The sequence below is a fragment of the Pecten maximus genome, chromosome 1 (genome assembly GCF_902652985.1).
Source record: "Pecten maximus chromosome 1, xPecMax1.1, whole genome shotgun sequence".
NCBI classification, from domain to species: domain Eukaryota; kingdom Metazoa; phylum Mollusca; class Bivalvia; order Pectinida; family Pectinidae; genus Pecten; species Pecten maximus.
In genome coordinates this window covers 57,141,423-57,162,725 of record NC_047015.1, presented here as the reverse complement: position 1 = coordinate 57,162,725, position 21,303 = coordinate 57,141,423, and the positions used below count along the sequence as shown (strand labels likewise).

Below are 21,303 nucleotides of genomic sequence, written 5' to 3'. Positions count from 1 at the left end.
ACTACAGCAGGCAATCCAGTCTATCTTTGACGTTGTATTTAATGACGTCACTCATGGCAACAAACAGCGTTATCTCGTATGCGTTTTTGTTTCCGACGCAATTTCAATGCGAAAATAAAAAACAAAAGCAAATTAGTCATACTTTCTTTTTTTTTAATTTAAAGCAAAAGAAATGTGGCTAAAATATTTCCATACTCCAATTAAGTTTTTTTAAAAGATAGCAACTTCCGGTGACTTTGGTTTAAGGTTATTTCATCATTAGACTGGATTGCCTGCCGTATTTTTTCTACTCTCCGCTAGGCGTCGCTCCAAAAATACAACTACGCGAAATTCTTTGAAATTAGTATTAATGAGCGCAGTCTAGCGGAGAAAATTGGTACTAATGCAGGTAATCCAGTCTATTTCACCATGAAATACTACTTCCGGTTTTGGACCATTAGACCATCTTTGTCCGTATGTATGGAAAGGGAGGCAACTCTTTTTAGAGGTACCACTTATCAGTCATAGACAGAGCTCCGCTCGCGGCCCTTCGAGCTGCGCTCTTATAAAACTTGGTTTAGTACCCTTACCTCACCATGCTTTAAATTCATTATCAGCGTTATAGATACATAACCTTGCAAATAGTTGTAGATAACTTCTCATAAGGGCCGTTCAAGTAGCACTTAATTCCAGGTACCTACTTTCTAAACACAACTTTAAAGAGCTTTTTTGTTACTGAGAAGACGTCGTTTGAACGAAAAGTGTTCGTGCAGCGGACGACGACGGACAGAGCAAGATGGCTATCTGTCATCCTGAACCTCCGAGTCAGATGACCTTAGTGATAGGTATCAATGTATCATGAAAAAGAAACAAACAATGTTTCCATACAACGTCTATCAATTATTTAATCACGCATACTAAGAAATTGATAATTAATCACATGTAAGTAATCTAACAATCAAAACATTAACACTTAAAGCTATCTAATGAAGTAGAGATTCGAATGCATTATATCTTTTTTTATCTATATGCATCAAAATAAGATCGACACTCAAATCCTGAAAGGTTAGCATGTAGATTGTTCCAATATTATGAACGTAATCATTCTTTATTGAGGTCCATTAAATTGATCAAACATCTGTATCAAAGCAATCAAGAACTCATCAGCATCCCTTAGTGTTTGAATACGAGGAATTTCGTCTCTAGCCATTCCAGTTGCAAGTTCAAGAATTTGCAGCAACTCATCTTTACAACCCCGAGACGGATATTCTGTTGTGTATTCACTTGCGATTTCGTCTATGGTCTCCAAATTACAAGGAAGTGGATGAGAGCAATCAGAAGTTTCGTAGATATCAGGTTGATGGTAAAGTACATCTGGGATTCCGTGAGGTATTCGGAGTTGTCGTTGGGCTCTGATTCGGTGAGAGTTCCAGTTCAAGACGAATATATCCAATTGTTCTTGAATGATGGGTAAATAACAAAATCGTATGCATTCAATATGCAGAGGATTTGTTGTATCCAACATGCCGCTATCTCTCATGTCTTGGAATTTATTTCTCCAAAAGTCAGTGAATGTAGTTCTTAAGGTACCCCATAAACGTTCAATTCGTTGGTTACCGCTTGATCTGGCTGTAATGTAACTTCTAATGCCGTCCATTTCATCACCGTGATGCATTCGGAGACTCGTTTGCAAGTCCTTTACTAATACATTCTCGGTACCAGCATCTCCTCTTACAATGTGCGGAACCCTTCCCAGCGTGATGATGAACTTAAGATATAAGTTTGCAATTAATTTTGGATTGTTATTAGAAAATCCAGCTTTTAACCACAATATCTTTCTTGAGAATCCATCTATAGCTCCATGAATAGCAACACCAAACGGTTTAAGCTTATCATATCCATCGATGTGTACGAGGTAGTTAGGACCTTTGCTATAATATAATCTCCGTCTTAAGCAACGTCTTGATCTCAGATACACTCCTTCTACGTCCATGATGCTTAAACATGCTCTTACTGTGTTCTGAGTTACTCTTATCCCATGGACAACATTTAGTAATCTCCACATTGCTTTGTAACCTAAATTGCAAAAACCATCTCGGTGCATATCAATAATTTTCTGTATTATTATTTGTAATGGAACTTCACATGCGTGTCTCCTTAATCCAAGTCTTAATTTCATTCTTTTCAGTGTTGACGTACTTATGAGAACTCCATGAACAAACAAAAGAAAACCGCATATTTCGCGTGAATTATACAAAAGTCCGAAGTAGTATCTGACTAGGTCTTCAACTTGTGCATTATCGCCTGGGTATGGAATAACAGCCTCTGACCGCATTAAACAACACAGAAATATCAGGTACTGAAAATAGAACCACATTATTTTGATATATATAAGCACCTTTATAAGCTTAGTACACATACAGCTATAAATAATGCACGATATACACAAAGAAAACCTCATTTTAAGTGATGGAGATAAGCCTCAAACTGTGTAATATGTGTGAGAATGAACAGTATCCGTCAGGGCCGAGATTTGTTCATTCTCACACATATTTCACAGTTTGAGGCTTATTTCTAACTTAAAACATAGCCATCCTTTGTGTTAATATAGAACACATATACGTTTAATTTAAACCAGAAATGCAGCCTTTTGTTTATTAACTTTCTAAAACAATGCAAACTCTAGAGCAACATACTAGTAATATATGCAGGTGCATTTTGTGCAAGTTAACAAGTTTTGTTCTCATTCAATTTTCCCCTATTTTGCTTTGAAATACAGAAAATGTGACCTTTTGTTTGTTGCTTAATGCGAATACAAGGGGATTATGACGATATTACCTTTTACTTTGTTATATGTTACTGTGTTATATTAGAGTCACATATAAGACGGTAAAAGGTAACATTTAGAACAGTTACAGGAAAATAATTTTGCATATGTAGATATTTCTTTCTTTTTTGTAACAAATCAAGAATTTATCGATCTTCAATATAAATAGACAAACAAAAACAATAAAGCTTAGTTATAGTAATTCACTCATATTGTTTTCATCAAATACATTGTATTTTCATTACGTTCATGATAATAAAATCCTTGGCAAACTATGTAAATTACTTGTATCATGCATATACTTATTTGTACTGCATTAACAGTGTTGAACCTACCTTTGATAATTCCATCTTTATTATCAGCGTCGCCAACATCCAGCTATACACTCATGCATGGACATCACCAATGATGACTGTACACGAAGGAAGTTACCAAGTGATTTCACAACAAGACAACATCATGATGTCGACTTCTTTATGTTTCAAAGACAAGTCAATTTGATCATGTCGACATGGTGTTATAACTTTTGTTATACGGGCGACTTTATTAAGTCGTCTTTATGTCTAGATCGGTACAAGTCGATTTTGCACTAAGTCGTCTGTCGACTTTCGAAACAATTATCGCGATGGTTCATCTCGACATTCTGTGTTCTTTACTGCCAAGTCGAACAAAACATATCGCCAAGTCATGATAAATGCTCGTCATGTCGTTTTATTTAAGTCAATTTAAGTAAGTTTTATCACACCAAAAGAAGGTCCAAATACGTTTCCATATATTTCTCATGCTGCTTCTTGGCAAGAAGATTTGCCAACAAGCTACTTCCACTCTCTGATACATAACGCAGAAATATAAAACATTTATAGATGTAGGTGTTGTGACAATCATGGCATATATTGTATAGATATTTCACAGAATAAAAACATTTTAAAATGATCATAATCGTAATTTCTCAGAATCATCTACAATAGGCAATAAAACAAACCATTTTGAAGGCTAGCCCAGATAGTTCATCTTTATTTGTTTGTCAAATATTTGATTCGAGTTACCTCCCTTCCAACTCTTTTAAAGGTTTGAGACGTAGGAAATAAAATTCTATGATGTGAAAATACGTAAAATACGCACGGAAGTAAGATATCGCATTGATCACGACACTAAAGATTAGCGTCTTTTCTCAAACTAATAACAGACGAACTCGAGCTAGACAATTACGATAAGCAACCGTCTCTTCTTGTGGAATCTCTATGATATAACAGACCTGTTCTACATTGTAATAATTCGTTATCACCCGGACATCCAATCATCTCGTTAGAGAGATGTCAATTAGCGCACTTGTACCAACCGCGATTATTTCTGGGTAAACCGTACTGTTGTCTTAGAGTCTACGTACTGGTGTCTTAGAGTCTACGTACTGGTGTCTTAGAGTCTGGGTACTGGTGTCTTAGAGTCTACGTACTGGTGTCTTAGAGTCTGGGTACTGGTGTCTTAGAGTCTACGTACTGGTGTCTTAGAGTCTGGGTACTGGTGTCTTAGAGTCTATGACTGGTGTCTTAGAGTCTACGTACTGGTGTCTGAGAGTCTACGTACTGGTGTCTTAGAGTTTATGACTGGTGTCTTAGAGTCTACGTACTGGTGTCTGAGAGTCTACGTACTGGTGTCTGAGAGTCTACGTACTGGTGTCTTAGAGTCTACGTACTGGTGTCTTAGAGTCTACGTACTGGTGTCTTAGAGTCTACGTACTGGTGTCTTAGAGTCTACGTACTGGTGTCTTAGAGTCTACGTACTGGTGTCTTAGAGTCTACGTACTGGTGTCTTAGAGTCTGGGTACTGGTGTCTTAGAGTCTACGTACTGGTGTCTTAGAGTCTGGGTACTGGTGTCTTAGAGTCTACGTACTGGTGGCTTAGAGTCTACGTACTGGTGTCTTAGAGTCTACGTACTGGTGTCTTAGAGTCTACGTACTGGTGTCTGAGAGTCTACGTACTGGTGTCTTAGAGTCTACGTACTGGTGTCTGAGAGTCTACGTACTGGTGTCTTAGAGTCTGGGTACTGGTGTCTGAGAGTCTACGTACTGGTGTCTGAGAATCTACGTACTGGTGTCTTAGAGTCTACGTACTGGTGTCTGAGAGTCTACGTACTGGTGTCTTAGAGTCTACGTACTGGTGTCTTAGAGTCTACGTACTGGTGTCTTAGAGTCTACGTACTGGTGTCTGAGAGTCTACGTACTGGTGTCTTAGAGTCTGGGTACTGGTGTCTTAGAGTCTACGTACTGGTGTCTTAGAGTCTACGTACTGGTGTCTTAGAGTCTACGTACTGGTGTCTTAGAGTCTACGTACTGGTGTCTGAGAGTCTACGTACTGGTGTCTTAGAGTCTACGTACTGGTGTCTTAGAGTCTACGTAATGGTGTCTTAGAGTCTACGTACTGGTGTCTTAGAGTCTACGTACTGGTGTCTTAGAGTCTACGTACTGGTGTCTTAGAGTCTACGTACTGGTGTCTTAGAGTCTACGTACTGGTGTCTTAGAGTCTAAGTACTGGTGTCTTAGAGTCTACGTACTGGTGTCTTAGAGTCTACGTACTGGTGTCTTAGAGTCTACGTACTGGTGTCTTAGAGTCTATGACTGGTGTCTTAGAGTCTACGTACTGGTGTCTTAGAGTCTACGTACTGGTGTCTTAGAGTCTACGTACTGGTGTCTGAGAGTCTACGTACTAGTGTCTTAGAGTCTACGGACTGGTGTCTTAGAGTCTACGTACTGGTGTCTTAGAGTCTACGTACTGGTGTCTTAGAGTCTACGTACTGGTGTCTGAGAGTCTACGTACTGGTGTCTTAGAGTCTACGTACTGGTGTCTTAGAGTCTATGACTGGTGTCTTAGAGTCTACGTACTGGTGTCTTAGAGTCTACGTACTGGTGTCTTAGAGTCTATGACTGGTGTCTTAAAGTCTACGTACTGGTGTCTTAGAGTCTACGTACTGGTGTCTTAGAGTCTGGGTACTGGTGTCTTAGAGTCTACGTACTGGTGTCTTAGAGTCTGGGTACTGGTGTCTGAGAGTCTACGTACTGGTGTCTTAGAGTCTACGTACTGGTGTCTTAGAGTCTACGTACTGGTGTCTTAGAGTCTACGTACTGGTGTCTTAGAGTCTACGTACTGGTGTCTTAGAGTCTATGACTGGTGTCTTAGAGTCTACGTACTGGTGTCTTAGAGTCTACGTACTGGTGTCTTAGAGTCTACGTACTGGTGTCTTAGAGTCTACGTACTGGTGTCTTAGAGTCTACGTACTGGTGTCTGAGAGTCTACGTACTGGTGTCTTAGAGTCTACGTACTGGTGTCTTAGAGTCTACGTACTGGTGTCTGAGAGTCTACGCTCGAAACCCGGTCAGGTCACGATTTAAAAATCACCCTGTTTTTTTTGTTTTTTGTTTTGTTTTTTGTTTGTTTTTGTTTTGTTTTTGTTTAATTCAATTGTGTGTCTGTGTTAGACACTTATAAGAAGGCCATGCTGACAGATATTACCGTACACAATAAAGGGTCATAGGGCGTGTATATATATGTACATAGATTGGTTATACCTACTTAGATAAGTACAAATATATGTACGTGTACATGTCTGTAGCCAGAATAATGTTATCATAACGTTATCGACAGACATCAGCCACTTCAATAAACTCCAATCGCCGCTACATCCGTGACGTCATCGCTGTGATCTGTTTTGAACAATCCCAAATTTCTCAGAAATATAAGTCAAGCGTTCAGTTGTTTTCCGGTTTCCATTGAATTAAAATACAATCAGAACGGGAGGCTCGCGTGAAACACGGGTAACGACTTAACAGGTAAAACACTATCACACATATAGAAGGTATATATAGCTAGATATATACACGTGCAGAATACATGTGTTATTAATCTATGGTTACACGTGCTGTCATTTTCTGTGATTTCACGTGTGATATTAATATGTGATCACGAGTTATCATTTTCTGTGATTACACGTGCTGTCATTTTCTGTGATTACACGTGCTGTCATTTTCTGTGATTACACGTGCTGTCATTTTCTGTGATTACACGTGCTGTCATTTTCTGTGATTACACGTGCTGTCATTTTCTGTGATTACACATGTGTTATCATTTCATGTGATTACACGTGTTATCCTTTTCTGTGATCACACATGTGCTATCATTTTCTGTGATTGTTTGTGATTGTAAAGTATAACAATAAATTAATTAATCATCAAAGAAAGTATTTAGAGACTCACTGGGACCCTATATTTGCTAGAAAAATACATGTAAATCACAAAATTAAACATTGCTCAAGGTTGTGCATGCTTAGTGTCTCTCCTATTTAACCCCGACTTGGTCGGGCAGGTGACCTTTGGCCTTTTCATAATGTCCGATATGATATCCAGTCCAATCCGCCTAGATGAAAAGCATGTATGTGACCACTATGCCACTCGGTCACACTTCGTCCAATTGAGCAAATATACTACCCCTCCATCACTCTGACATCCACTCTCATACCACTAGAAACGTTTATGAACCATTTCTTTTAAATATAATGTACTAAACTCTATATACTGTAAACGTTGAAATTTACGCGAGGGGGGAATTCACGCTAATTACACGGACTCCTTTTGTACGCGAAAATTCCCCAACGCGTATTTTGAAATCAATATCAATAATCTTAAACTACAAGCGAAAGTGGACCGATAGAGAAAATTACCCCCGCGTATAGTTTACATATTGAAATCACAAAATTAACCCCCCGCGAAAATTATTACGTTTACAGTAGACTCATTCTTGTCCCTCTTGATTGGCCAAGATTTATACAAAAAACGTGGCCTTATGACATGAAGCTGAACCTGTCGCACACCAATCCAAAGAAATATCTTTATTTGACAATCATAATTGCCCTCTTCCATTTTATTACCATCCATTAAAAGAGTAAATGCTATGATGGCCGGTAAGGCAACCTCATAATCTCGCGACCTTGCAATCTCGACGTAAAGTCGAGGTCACGAGATCGCGAAGTAACGAGGCGAGGCGAGGTCGCGAGGTCCTTGCCTCGCAATCTCTTTTTTTGCCCAACCTATTAACAATTCAGAATTCAATGTATTACTAGACTTCATTCTGGCCTATGACGCCAACATTCTGTTATATTGAAATCTTGATATGGCTGTTCTTTATAATGAGAATAAATTTGACTATGTCAACATTTTTTTCCAGTTTGATGACGCTGTTACATAAATCTTAGAAGTCACAGAAAAAAAGGCTAAAAAAAGGAAAGGTGCATCACAGGATTTCGGATTACTGGTCAATATATACTATACTGCTGTACACTCAACATTATACTCTGATTATTTAATGTATTTTATTAACGTCTTGCTTTTCTTTTCATTTGATTATCTCCCCTGGACCATATGACTTTACTGTTACTAGATATTATGTAATCTCATCATAAACACAACAATATCTATCGCCAATCAATGTCAGTGACCGGTACGTTTTTTCGAGTCTTGACTTTCGTTGGTATTCTGATTGCATTATTCCTATACTTTTGTTTGTTTGTTTGTTTGTTTTTGTTTAACGTCCTATTAACAGCCAGGGTCATTTAAGGACGTGCCAGGTTTAGAGGTGGAGGAAAGCCAGAGTACCCGGAGAAAAACCCCCGGCCTACGGTCAGTACCTGGCAACTGCCCCACGTAGAACCCAGAGGTGGAGGGCTAGTGATAAAGTGTCGGGACACCTTAACCACTCGGCCACCGCGGCCCCATATTCCTATACAATGTCATGTAATTTGACCAATATATATCACGTATACGGTACGGTATACGGTTAATATACTGAAATTATTAACAATGCTATGAGTGCATGTTTGTCAAGTGTTTTAGGCTGCAAACATTGTATTTGCTTTCAATAACAATGGCAGCATCACCTCATTTAAGTGTTAACAGGAATTGAGGAGGAAATAACAAATGTAGGTCATACCATGACATCAAAACACTACAGGGAAATATTTAAAGTTGGAGTTTCTATAGATTTGCATAAACAAAGTTTACCGTCACCATTTATCGAAATATCCAGAAATATTCCCCCATTTGTCCAATCAGCTCGGTGAAATGCGGTCACGTGATCATTTGAATTTCCTACATACAACACGTACATCAAATACACGTGCATATTGTATACTCCATTATTTGTTAACTTACTTGTTCAATTTCTTTTTTTCATTTATTTTCGCTACAAAACGAAGTATTTAACAATATTCTCGTATCTTATTTCTTGCTCTATGATACTATTTGACATTTATTATATTTCTCCGGTTATATACATATACCAATTAGGAACGTATTACTTATCTCTTTTCCTTTGCGTATAAGGTTTCGTTTCAATATGTGTCATATTTTTGCTTTATCATATGCTAATAATAATATGTTCTTAATCGATATTGTAGCCAAAATCTGAAATATTTTTTTACAGTATTTATTTCTGCAGATTCATACATCAAAGCATTGTGCAATAGGAGCCGCTGTGTCCGAGTGGTTAAGGTATCCCGACACTTTATCACTAGCCCTCCACCTAAGAGTTCGAAAGCTGCGTGGAGCAGTTGCCAGGTACTGACCGTTGGTCGATGGTTTTTCTCCGTGTTCTCCGGCTTTCCTCCACCTCCAAAACCTGGCACGTCCTGAAATGTCCCTGGCTGTTAATAAGACGTTAAAAAAAAACCCCAAAAAACAAACAAAAACGAACAAAAGCATTGTGCCTGTATCTTACAGCAGAAAACAATTATTTAGTTACGCACATATCTAACATAAAAACAATAATGCCGTTATGCTAACAAATGTCGATTAGAGGAGCATCCGTTTGACCGGATTAGAGGCTATTGAAGGTATGCACACTTATTTTGTTTTCGTTTGACCGGATTAGAGACTATTAAAGGTATGCACACTTATTTTGTTTTCGTTTGACCGGATTAGAGACTATTAGAGGTATGCACAATTATTTTGTTTTCGTTTGACCGGATTAGAGACTATTAAAGGTATGCACACTTATTTTGTTTTCGTTTGACCGGATTAGAGACTATTAAAGGTATGCACACTTATTTTGTTTTCGTTTGACCGGATTAGAGACTATTAAAGGTATGCACACTTATTTTGTTTTCGTTTGACCGGATTAGAGACTATTAAAGGTATGCACAATTATTTTGTTTTCGTTTGACCGGATTAGAGACTATTAAAGGTATGCACACTTATTTTGTTTACGTTTGACCGGATTAGAGACTATTAAAGGTATGCACACTTATTTTGTTTACGTTTGACCGGATTAGAGACTATTAAAGGTATGCACACTGATATTGTTTTGAAATGCAAATAGTTTTTCAGAATAAAAACATAACACAAAATACATTTTGAGGTATTTTAGCGAATGAAAGTGTTCTTTTTTCATACCATTAAGATCCCTGATCATAGTAAGAAGGACGTTTTCAAGACACATAGTTAAATTGTGGAGTTTGACGCGTATGCACACTTATTTTGTTTTGAAATGCAAATAGTTTTTCAGAATTTCAGAGTTTTCAGAACATAACACAAAATATATTTTGAGGTATTTTAGCGAATAAAAGTGTTCTTTTTTCATACCATTAAGATCTCTGATCATAGTAAGAAGGACGTTTTCAAGACGACACATAGTTAAATTGTGGAGTTTGGGCGCGTCCCCCCCCCCCCCCCCCCCCCCCCCCCCCCCCCCGATCAGCATTCTTTACCTCAAACTCAGGGACTGAACAATGTATCTTAAAACAGTCTTCTTGTCATGTTCAAAGAGTTTAACTAAACCTTATTTGACGATTAAAATGCTTTCCTTAATGCCATATTTGTGTGATAATATTCACAACAGCAAATTTTCATGTCAAGGTCAAAATCATTAACGTTTATTCGTATATGGAGTCAAATCCGGTCGAACAATAGTCCCCATTTAGAACTACAAACACTTGTGATCATAACAATATACAAGTAGTTGTTATCTGGAATATATGTGAAGTACATATTATTACAGAAAGAACCGGAAGTCATGTGACACCACCACAGGCGTGAAGTACGAAGAACTTAAACTGTTTAAATGTTTGAATTTAAGATTACAAGTTTATAAACCTATTCAATTCATAAGTATTTGGAATATGTAACAGATTGAACGAGTTTACAAACATAACATCGTTTTTCCCGATTGTACCTGTTCTCCCGCCAAACTTTGACCGATTAAAAAATAATAAGCCATTGTGTTTTTTAAACAATACTAAAATACTTCACACTCGATTATCACCTTCTAAACAGTTGGGCCTTTTTTCTATCTTCTAAATTTAAATAGAACAATTGCATTAAAAATCTACTACCTTCCGTCTTTTAATCCTGTTTATAGAATTAACCCCAAAAGCGATTATTTTAGAGGTTCAGTCATTGCATATGATGCGAAAATAAATACCTAGCGAATAAGTATATACACAAACAAATCTATATCAGTGTTTACAAGATGTGAGCGCGCTAAACTCTGTATCCGTGATCTAGGTCCGACTCTGACAACCGTAAAATATTATCCCCGCGAAATTTAACAAATATACAGTATGAGGCCCATTTCATGTATTCTTAGCGGTAGATACCCTGTCAACGTCTTAAATATACAGATAATAAGCATACCTGTTCAAAACGATAAAAAATATGATTTTTTCTATCAATAACGTAATACTTATAAGTTATTTTTTTCTGAAATACAAATACCGCTTTCACTATGATAATACTTTTACCCACGAAATACATAAACATCGGATGGTCGGGTGGCACAGTGGTAGCACACTTGCCTTTCACCTAGGCGGCCAGGGTTCGATTCCCCGATCGGAAGTGAAAAGGTATGGGGTTACCTGCCCGACCACGTGGGTTTTCCCCGGGTACTCCGGTTTCCTCCCACAGTAAGACCCCTCGCGCGCTTCTATCAGAGCCAACAAACGAGATTAATATAAGTTAATATAACTTGTTTCGCAATTGCTGTAAAATAAATAAAGTTTACATTTACAGTGACATCGAAGCTTTTGTGGAATGGGATTCAGAGAAATGTATACTAGGTTATCAAAGAGAGATATTGTGATCAATATGTTTTACCTTTGAATGAAATTTTATAATTAAGATATAATTACACCGTATCAAGTTTTGTTTATTATGCCCTCGAGTTCATGCTGAAAGAGGTATGATAACCATACGTGAAAATCATATCGTTACTTCATAGATATTTAAATGCATGCACCTAAATATACTGTATGGTTCATAATGTAAAATTAGGAAATTTACTGAAATAAATAACAATGCTATGTGTGGATGTTTGTTTACGAAGCATATCAATTGTATTTGCTTTCAATAACTTCATATAAGTGGTAACGGAATCTGATCAGGAAATAATAAACTCATATCATACAATATTAGTGAAACAGAGCCGGATACGTCACAGGGGAGTATTTAAAGGTCGAACCCGATTGCCATATAAGGACATAAACAAAATTCACTACCACAATCCATTAAACTATTGTAGTCCATATCAAATAAGCCTAAGGTCACGTGGTTCACACTCCCTATAACCTCATATACACGAACGATTAAGGGGACACGGTGGCCGAGTGGTTAAGATGTCTCGACACGTTATCACCTCCAACTCTGGGTGGCGAGTTCGAAACTGCCTGGTATTGACCGTAGGTCGGTGGTTTTTCTTCGGATACTCCGGCTTTCCTCCACCTCCAAAACCAGACACGTCCTGAAATTCCCTGGATGTTAATAGGACGCTATACAATAAAAACCAAAAACCAAAAACAAATAGAAACAAAAAAACAACAAAAAACAACAAAAAACAAACGAATGGATATAAAACATTTTTGCAATGATTCTTGTCTTTTATTTCAGGAATTCTGATAGAACGTTCTAGCAATCTTTTTGCAGTTTACATTAACAACCATTTACGACATTCGGTTACATACAGTCTGCTTTCCTGGTAATATTGGTGAGTCATACACTTCCTGGCGAATTGAACACAACACGTGACAACAACATCTCATTCATCTGATTGGACGAAGACGCAATGCATTATGGACTTACAGGCGTTGTCGAAGTACTTTCATATGGCCTTTATAACCATCGACTCGACGCGATTCGCCCACAGTGTTAAAAGTTGTTCAAAAGACACAAGTCAGCATTCATTTCCAGTCCAGTCTCGGAACAAGCTTCCCCGGCACTCCCAGGAGCCAAAGAAACTGACGTTTTGAAATACATTTCATTTAGACATGTAAGTACAAATTTTTCCAAAGATCAAAGTTCTGAACTGTAGGGTTCACAGATAAATTCATTATGAAATGTAGACATGTACCTTTGATTGTTGCATAATGATAAGCCATTGTCCAAATGAGTCATAATGCCTAGGTATACACGGTCTTTCATTCCAATTCATTCGAAATATTTACCTGTTTTGTACATTATTGTTCAATACACCATACTCACTTCAGCTCATTCATGTCCGCCGACTTATACCGTTTTCTTTGGCCACATAGGCTCAATTACTACAAGGAAGACAAAAGAACTGTCTGGTTCAATTTTATATTCCTCATTGCAGATAAAGATATTTCGCGATTGAAAAGTGGGGTTGCACACACATTTCTTAATCGCTGTTTGTGTTGAAGATATTTTCAAACCCCATTATTACATCAAAGTGATCAATCTCCTTCGGGACATTAAACTAACAAATATTGTAAATGTTCTCAATTTGGCGAAGTCATCTTTTGGCGCCTCTTTTTACGTTTATCCAATTATAAAAATAAATTATTGTCTTTTGAGCATGATAAGGAAAATCGTGAATTTAGTGCATAATGCAATATAGGACTAAAGTCAGTGTTTTCGTCGGAGACTAATTCGATGCGTAAAAATGATTAAGGCTGTTTATGCGAGGGAAAATTTCTGAATGAGTGTCAGTGAGGAAAGAATAGTTTGGAAAGGAAATTGTGTATGAGAAGGGGCCTGTGTGTAAGAAAAAGATGTGTGAAAGAGCATTTGTGTGTAATCGAGGGTGTGAATGAGGAAGGTTCTGTATGTGAGAGAAGAGTGTGTAGGGGGCGTGTCTGTGTGGATTTATATAAGAAGGTCTGTGCTTGAGAAGAGTTGCAAGATGAAGGCTTCGTGTGCAAGGAATGGTGTGTATGAAAGAGTGCGATGATGCCTTTCTTTGCGCAAGAAAGGGTGAGTTAGGGAGGGTCTGTGTAGAGGAATGTAAGGGTCCGGAGGATCGATGTATACAAGTGATGCGTAAGTGAGAGTCTAGACGTCTGTGTGGAAGGAAGGGTATGTTCTCACATGTGTGCGTAAGGCAGGCCGTGTGTAAGAAAGAGGCCGAGTGGAAGGACAGATATGTATGAGGAAGGGTATGTAAAGGAAGGTCGTCGTGTGTGTTAGGGATAATCTCTTTAGAAGGAATGGTGTGTTTAAGAGAGAGAGTCCGAGTGGAAGGACGGATGTGCGTTTGCGAGGGTGAAAGGAAGAGTATGTTTTAGGGAGAATCTGTTTGGAAAAAAATGGTTTGTGTCAGAGAGAGTCCGAGTGGGAGTACGGATATGTATGAGGGAGTGTGTAAGGAAGGGTATGTGTGATGGAATGTATTAGGGAGTCTGTATGGAAGGACGGATATGTATGAGGGATTGTGTAAGGAAGGGTATGGGTGATGGAATGTATTAGGGAGTCTGTATGGAAGGACGGATATGTATGAGGGATTGTGTAAGGAGGGTATGGGTGATGGAATGTATTAGGGAGTCTGTGTGGAAGGACGGATGTGTGTTAGGGAGGGTGAAAGAAAAGGGTATGTGTAAGGGAGTGTCTGTGTGAGAAAATGGTATGTGTAAGAGAGAGTCCGAGTGGAAGGACACATATGTATGAGGAAGTGTGAAAGGAAGGGTATGGGTGATGGAATGTATTATTGAGAGTCTGTGTGGAAGGAATGGTGTGTGTAAGAGAGACTCCGAGTGGAAGGACGGATATGTATGAGAGAGTGTACTAGAGGACGGATAAGGCAATGTTTTATTCCAGGAGAAGTTTTTGCGATGGATATTCTGAATGTTGAGTGTGAGAAACGGTCTGCGTGCAGTGAATACATGGTGGAGGGTCTCTACGTAATGAATGTGATTGTAGAATGGGGGTTTTTATACGAGGAAGAATGTATGAGAGAGAGGATTTGTAAAATTTTATTTCAATAACGACATTTTAACACAATCGGTTAGGTACCTTTAGTTACGTTTTAGATTCTTTCTTTTATCTAAGCTTTGGACAAAGGCAGCGTAATTTCCATTAGAAACTATATATTGTTTATTGTGGTTTCTGCATGGATCGGCTAGGATATAACAAATGTATTTCTGATAAGTCTGATCGTTTATGATAGTCGTGAAATAGTTAAAAGTCAATAACATAGCTGTAGTAATTGTCAGTACAGGACGGTTAGTGTAGCTTCATAGATTATTGACGTCAGTAATTTTTGCAAATTTAAAATCTGGCAGTGAAGAGGTTATTTTTTAATAAGTTTGTCCGACATAAAATTCGCCACCGCTTATGCATATCGATCAATTTTCAAAATGATATTCAAAGATAGTAATCAAAAACGTATACTGCGCATGTCTGTACCTTGTTGGATGCCTAACGTGATTAATGTCTCATCCCTTATTTGATAGTCACTTCCGTTACATTTGAACTCCGTATTGATTGTGATTCGATCGATCGCCGCCGTATTATTGAAAAACAGGAAACAGGAAAACGCTTAACACTTGATTTAGTATTTCGCTGAAAATGAACAATTGCAACAATGGTACACGGCGATGATGGTACGGATGCATCCATTACTAGATTATAGTGGTGTTTGTGTATACCGTTAAAACAACGGTGTAATGACATTTAATCTTTGCTAACCGTTGTTTAGCAAAAGTATCAACCCGTGGTATGACTTTATGTGCTGTTCCTCTTCACTAAAGGATGCTTAAAAATCAAATTAGGACATACTCATACAGAAGAAAAGATTTAGGGAAGGTGCTTTATTTTTCCTATTTGACTCCATCCTTCAGTCCCAACGAAATTCTTGTCAATCATTTATATGAAATTAGTCTCCCTTTCTGTTAGCATGGCTCTGACTTAATTTTGAAACAATGCCGTCACTGCCTACAAAAAAGACGGAACATATCTTCTCTTCGGCCTCGCCTCTGTGCCTACTGGACAGAAATCTTATATCACGTTAACGGCACGGTACTTATTTGCTATATTGCCTTTCCTGTTCAAGGGGTAGAAGCAGTAGAAAAGGGATTTCAAAATGTTTGCCTATCAGGACCGGCACCTCTGTCAACAGGGGTTTCCCATTTCCTCAAAGGTTGGGCTATGTCGAATTTGGGTAAAATATTTTCATCTTGGTAAAATATATTAAAACCGGTTCCCCTATTTCCCCAATTAGTTCCCCGATCTCTGTCTCCGCATGTTCACATGATTGGTCGTGCTTCCTTCTATACATCTTCGCTAGCCAAGGCTTCTGATGACATTACGAACCCTTGACTGATATATTCGTGTTTAAACCGTCTCGCTCTGGAAGGGAGATTTAGACAGATGTGTATGGATAAACGATATGCCTGTTTATTCTACTCCGACGTGTATTTGAGCGCTAAATTCTGTTCACACAGACAACTTCTACCAAGAATTCCATATAACTATACCTTATACAGTTTCATAAGATACATGTTACTAATTTTGCCATTTCTTTGTTTTACAGACTTACCAGAAGATCTTCAATAGCCGTTGTCTTTGTATTGATATTCGACAATTTAGTACGCCAAGATGAAAAGACAACGGCTATTGTCGTCAGAGCAATCAACAAGTCAGGCACAGATGGCAATCAGAGTGAAAGGGAATAAAAAGTGCCACGACCACAAAGACAATGATGTAGTTTTTCTGTGCCAGGATTGTAAAGTTTTCATTTGCTTAACATGTTCATTATCAATTCACAAAGAACATGTGGACAGCTTTCTTGAACTTTCAAACATAAAATCACAAAAGCAGCACATTATTCAGGAATTTGTCAATGAAACTGACAACGTAAACATTCCGAAACTGAACAAGGAAATCGTTTTATCTAAAACAAGAATGTCTTCATGTAAACCTATGTACGATAAACTTCGCAAAGACGTCTCTGAAAATGACAGTGAATGTAAATTGCAGCTGGACGAGATTGCAGATAATTATATTTCAATATATGATAAGATGGAATTGGTGTCCACGGACATCATTCAGTCACACATCACAAACCTAGAGGAGAGGTTGGATGATTTGAAGAAACTCTGTTCCGAGTATAAGCAGACTGTTCAATCAGGAACAACTGTACTCATGTACGACTCGGTATCAGAAATCCGGGAAATGGATTCAGACATCCCACCGCCACCTGATTTAGACATGGCAGATTTTACTCCAGGAATTGATAGACGAAGTCACCTGAAGCAAGCCATGGGGACAATAAAAATCGATACTCGCCAGTCAGAATCAACAAATAGTGGTAACTCCGACCAACTTCCAGTAGTCCGTCCAAAACAGTCTACAGAGACTGGTCAAGCGTCCACTGAAAAAGTCCGTCCAAAACAGTCTACAGAGAGTGGTCAGGCGTCCACTGGAGTAGTCCAATACAAACTTTGTGACCGTCCTATTCTCGTGTCAAAATTTGCATACCCGGATCAAATCACATCAATCTGTCCGACACCTGCTGGCCGTACATGGCTGTGTAGCTTTACCAGCAACAAACTTAAGCTCATAGACAACAAAGGTCAGGTCATAACGACGTTTCAACACAACACCAACATCAGAAACATCAGTGTGGACCCAACCACAGGTCGTCTGTGGTTCTGTTGTTGGGACAGTAGGACTATTTGTGAAATATCTAGTTCTTGTTCTGTAGTTAAAAGGTTCAATATTAAAGATGCTAACCCAGGCAGTCTGTGTATGACCAGGGAAGGTCGGGTAGTAGTGGGTACAGAGGGTAAACAAAAGGGGTACAAGGTTATGATGTTCACATCCAACGGGAGGGTGTTACAAGAAGCCATTTTGGAGAAGTTAGGGGCGGGGGTCGTACGGTCCATCACGCAATGTTGTGTTACAGGTAACATAGCTGTAGTGAGTAGTAAACTTATCAGTGGAGACGGCAGTGATCCAGGAAACTACAGGCGTCACATCATTGTGTACAACCCAACACTCCAGCCTCTGGTCCACTACCGGGGGGAGGGGATAGAGGCCCGGGGGGAGGTGAGATCAAGGACGTTTGGTCCAATCGCTGTTGTATATGACAGTAAGGGTAATATTGTTATTGCTGAATGGAAAAGGAAAACAATAGAACTGATAAGTGGAGCAGGGAAGTACATAAAAACACTTCATACAAACAAAGGATCTCAAGGAGCAGTCGGTATACAGAAGGATGATGTGTTGTGGACAAACTTAGAGTTTGATACAGGAAAGATGGGACTAAAACTCCTCAAGTATTATAGTGACTGAGCGACTTAACTTAAATTTGAGTGAGGATACAGACAATTTATATAAGTGGACTTTAATTACATTAATCTAACATTTTTCTATCAGTAAAATCGGGCGTGACATAACACCTACCTTACATATATGGATAAATAAGATATTTATTTACCCCAGAACACCCATTTAGTCCTATCTAGGTGTTTTATTCCGTCAGTTTTCTTAGTGACACAAAACTGTGTCGGAGAATTCCACGTTTTCATAAAGTAGTGCGCTGTGGCCCTACACAAGACATGGTGTCAGGGCCAGAGGAAACTCTGGTTACCCCTACCTTCGTCCCAACCTTGTTTTACATGTTACTACTTTATATTCATGATACCACCATTGTAGATATGTGAGTAGGTCACGACACTGTCTAGACCTGTTATGTCGCGTCTAGTCTAGACCTGTTATGTTGCATCTACTGAAATGAAATCTGAAATCGACATCCTAGTATCTGGTTTCTGTGTGTAAACTGACTTCCCTTACCACCTGCAGTGGATAGTTCCAGATTTGTTTTACCTACAAAAACTTGGTATGACCCAAAATTGTAAATCTGAGATATATCATGTGAAATAACAAGTGTGTGAAATAGGGTAAATATAGGTCAGGGTCATGTACCTGCATTTGTAAATATGATCATTTTTATGTAATAAATATAACTGAATTTTGAATCGGTGTTGCTGTTTTTCATTTCAGTACAAAATCGACAGAAAACTAATTCTTCAATATCAAATAGAATAAAGTAAAATAATGTAAATGGAATAAATATAAAGATCCGAGCTAACTGTATTCTGGCAAAAGACTTAGGTTTGAAATACCTGGTATGTAGTTGACAGAAGACGATATTACATAAGGTAAGATGCCCAGTGTGTCGGTGACAAAAGACGATATATCATCAGGTAAGATTTCTGGTATGTCGGTGACAGAAGACGATATAACATCAGGTAAAATACCCGTATGTCGGTGACAGAAGACGGTATAACATCAGGTAAGAAACCTGGTATGTCGGTGACAGAAGACGATATAACATCAGGTAAGATACCCGGTAGGTCGGTGACAGAAGACGATATAACATCAGGTAAGATAGCTGGTATGTCGGTGACAGAAGACGATATAACATCAGGTAAGATACCCGGTAGGTCGGTGACAGAAGACGATATTACATCAGGTAAGATACCTGGTATGTCGGTGACAGAAGACGATATAACGTCAGGTAAGATACCCGGTATGTCGGTGACAGAAGACGATTTAACATCAGGTAAGATACCTGGTATGTCGGTGACAGAAGACGATAAAGCATCAGGTAAGATACCCAGTGTGTCGGTGACAAAAGACGATATAACATCAGGTAAGATATCTGATATGTCGGTGACAGAAGACGATATAACATCAGGTAAGATACCCGGTATGTCGGTGACAGAAGACGATATAAAATCAGGTAAGATACCTGGTATGTCGGTGACAGAAGACGATATAACATCAGGTAAGATACCCGGTATGTCGGTGACAGAAGACGATATAACATCAGGTAAGATAAATGGTTTGTGGGTGACAGAAGACGATATAACATCAGGTAAGATACCTGGTATGTCGGTGACAAAAGACGATATAACATCAGGTAAGATACCCGTATGTCGGTGACAGAAGACGATATTACATAAGGTAAGAAACCTGGTATGTCAATGACAGAAGACGATATAACGTCAGGTAAGATATCTGGTATGTCGGTGACAGAAAACTATATAACATCAGGTAAGATACCGGGTATGTCGGTGACTGAAGACGATATAACATCAGGTAAGATACCTGGTATGTCGGTGACAGAAGACGATATAACATCAGGTAGGATACCCGGTATGTCGGTGACAGAAGACGATATAACATCAGGTAAGATACCCGGTATGTCGGTGACAGAAGACGATATAACATCAGGTAAGATAACTGGTATGTCGATGACAGAAGACGACATAGCATCAGGTAAGAAACCTGGTATGTCAGTGACAGAAGACGGTATAACATCAGGTAAGATACCTGGTTTGTCGGTGACAGAAGACGATATAACATCAGGTAAGATAGCTGGTATGTCGGTGACTGAAGACGATTTAACATCAGGTAAGATGCCTGGTATGTCGGTGAAAGAAGACGATATTACATCAGGTAAGATACCTGGTATGTCGGTGACAGAAGACGATATAACATCAGGTAAGATACCCGGTATGTCGGTGACAGAAGACGATATAACATCAGGCAAGATACCTGGTATGTCGGTGACAGAAGACGATAAAGCATCAGGTAAGATACCCAGTGTGTCGGTGACAAAAGACGATATAACATCAGGTAAGATATCTGATATGTCGGTGACAGAAGACGATATAACATCAGGTAAGATACCCGGTATGTCGGTGACAGAAGACGATATAAAATCAGGTAAGATACCTGGTATGTCGGTGACAGAAGACGATATAAAATCAGGTAAGATACCTGGTATGTCGGTGACAGAAGACGATATTACATAAGGTAAGAAACCTGGTATGTCAATGACAGAAGACGATATAACGTCAGGTAAGATATCTGGTATGTCGGTGACAGAAGACGATATAACATCAGGTAAGATACCGGGTTGTTCGGTGACTGAAGACGATATAACATCAGGTAAGATACCTGGTATTCGGTGACAGAAGACGATATAACATCAGGTTAAGATAGCTGGTATGTCGGTGACAGAAGACGATATAACATCAGGTAAGATACCCGGTATGTCGGTGACAGAATACGATATACATCAGGTAAGATACCTGGTATGTCGGTGAAAGAAGACGATAACATCAGGTAAAGATACCCGGTATGTCCGTGACAGAAGACGTATAACATCAGGTAAGATACCTGGTATGTCGGTTGACAGAAGACGATATAACATCA

The 21,303-nt window shown here is 38.7% G+C and overlaps 2 protein-coding genes across 2 annotated transcripts; one reads left to right on the top strand and one right to left on the bottom strand.

Annotated features, from left to right (window-relative positions):
- Positions 1-1,058: 1,058 nt before the first annotated feature.
- LOC117339039 lies at positions 1,059-3,251 on the bottom strand. The gene is made up of 2 exons (XM_033900407.1): positions 3,142-3,251; positions 1,059-2,338 (listed from the first exon to the last, which is right to left on the bottom strand). The coding sequence occupies exons 1-2, from the start codon at positions 3,178-3,180 to the stop codon at positions 1,088-1,090; spliced, it is 1,290 nt and encodes a 429-aa protein (XP_033756298.1). The 5' UTR covers positions 3,181-3,251; the 3' UTR covers positions 1,059-1,087.
- A 9,719-nt stretch (positions 3,252-12,970) lies between these two features.
- On the top strand, positions 12,971-19,055 carry LOC117339031. The gene is made up of 2 exons (XM_033900398.1): positions 12,971-13,108; positions 16,607-19,055. The coding sequence occupies exon 2, from the start codon at positions 16,672-16,674 to the stop codon at positions 18,367-18,369; it is 1,698 nt and encodes a 565-aa protein (XP_033756289.1). The 5' UTR covers positions 12,971-13,108; positions 16,607-16,671; the 3' UTR covers positions 18,370-19,055.
- The last annotated feature ends 2,248 nt before the right edge of the window (positions 19,056-21,303 follow it).

Excerpts from the sequence above, each read along its gene's own strand:
- LOC117339039 (XM_033900407.1), bottom strand. The coding sequence starts at position 3,180 with ATGTTGGCGACGCTGATAATAAAGATGGAATTATCAAAG. Across the intron at positions 2,339-3,141 it reads TAAAGATGGAATTATCAAAG|TACCTGATATTTCTGTGTTG; the intron begins GTAGGTTCAACA and ends TTCTATTTTCAG.
- LOC117339031 (XM_033900398.1), top strand. The coding sequence starts at position 16,672 with ATGAAAAGACAACGGCTATTGTCGTCAGAGCAATCAACAAGTCAGGCA.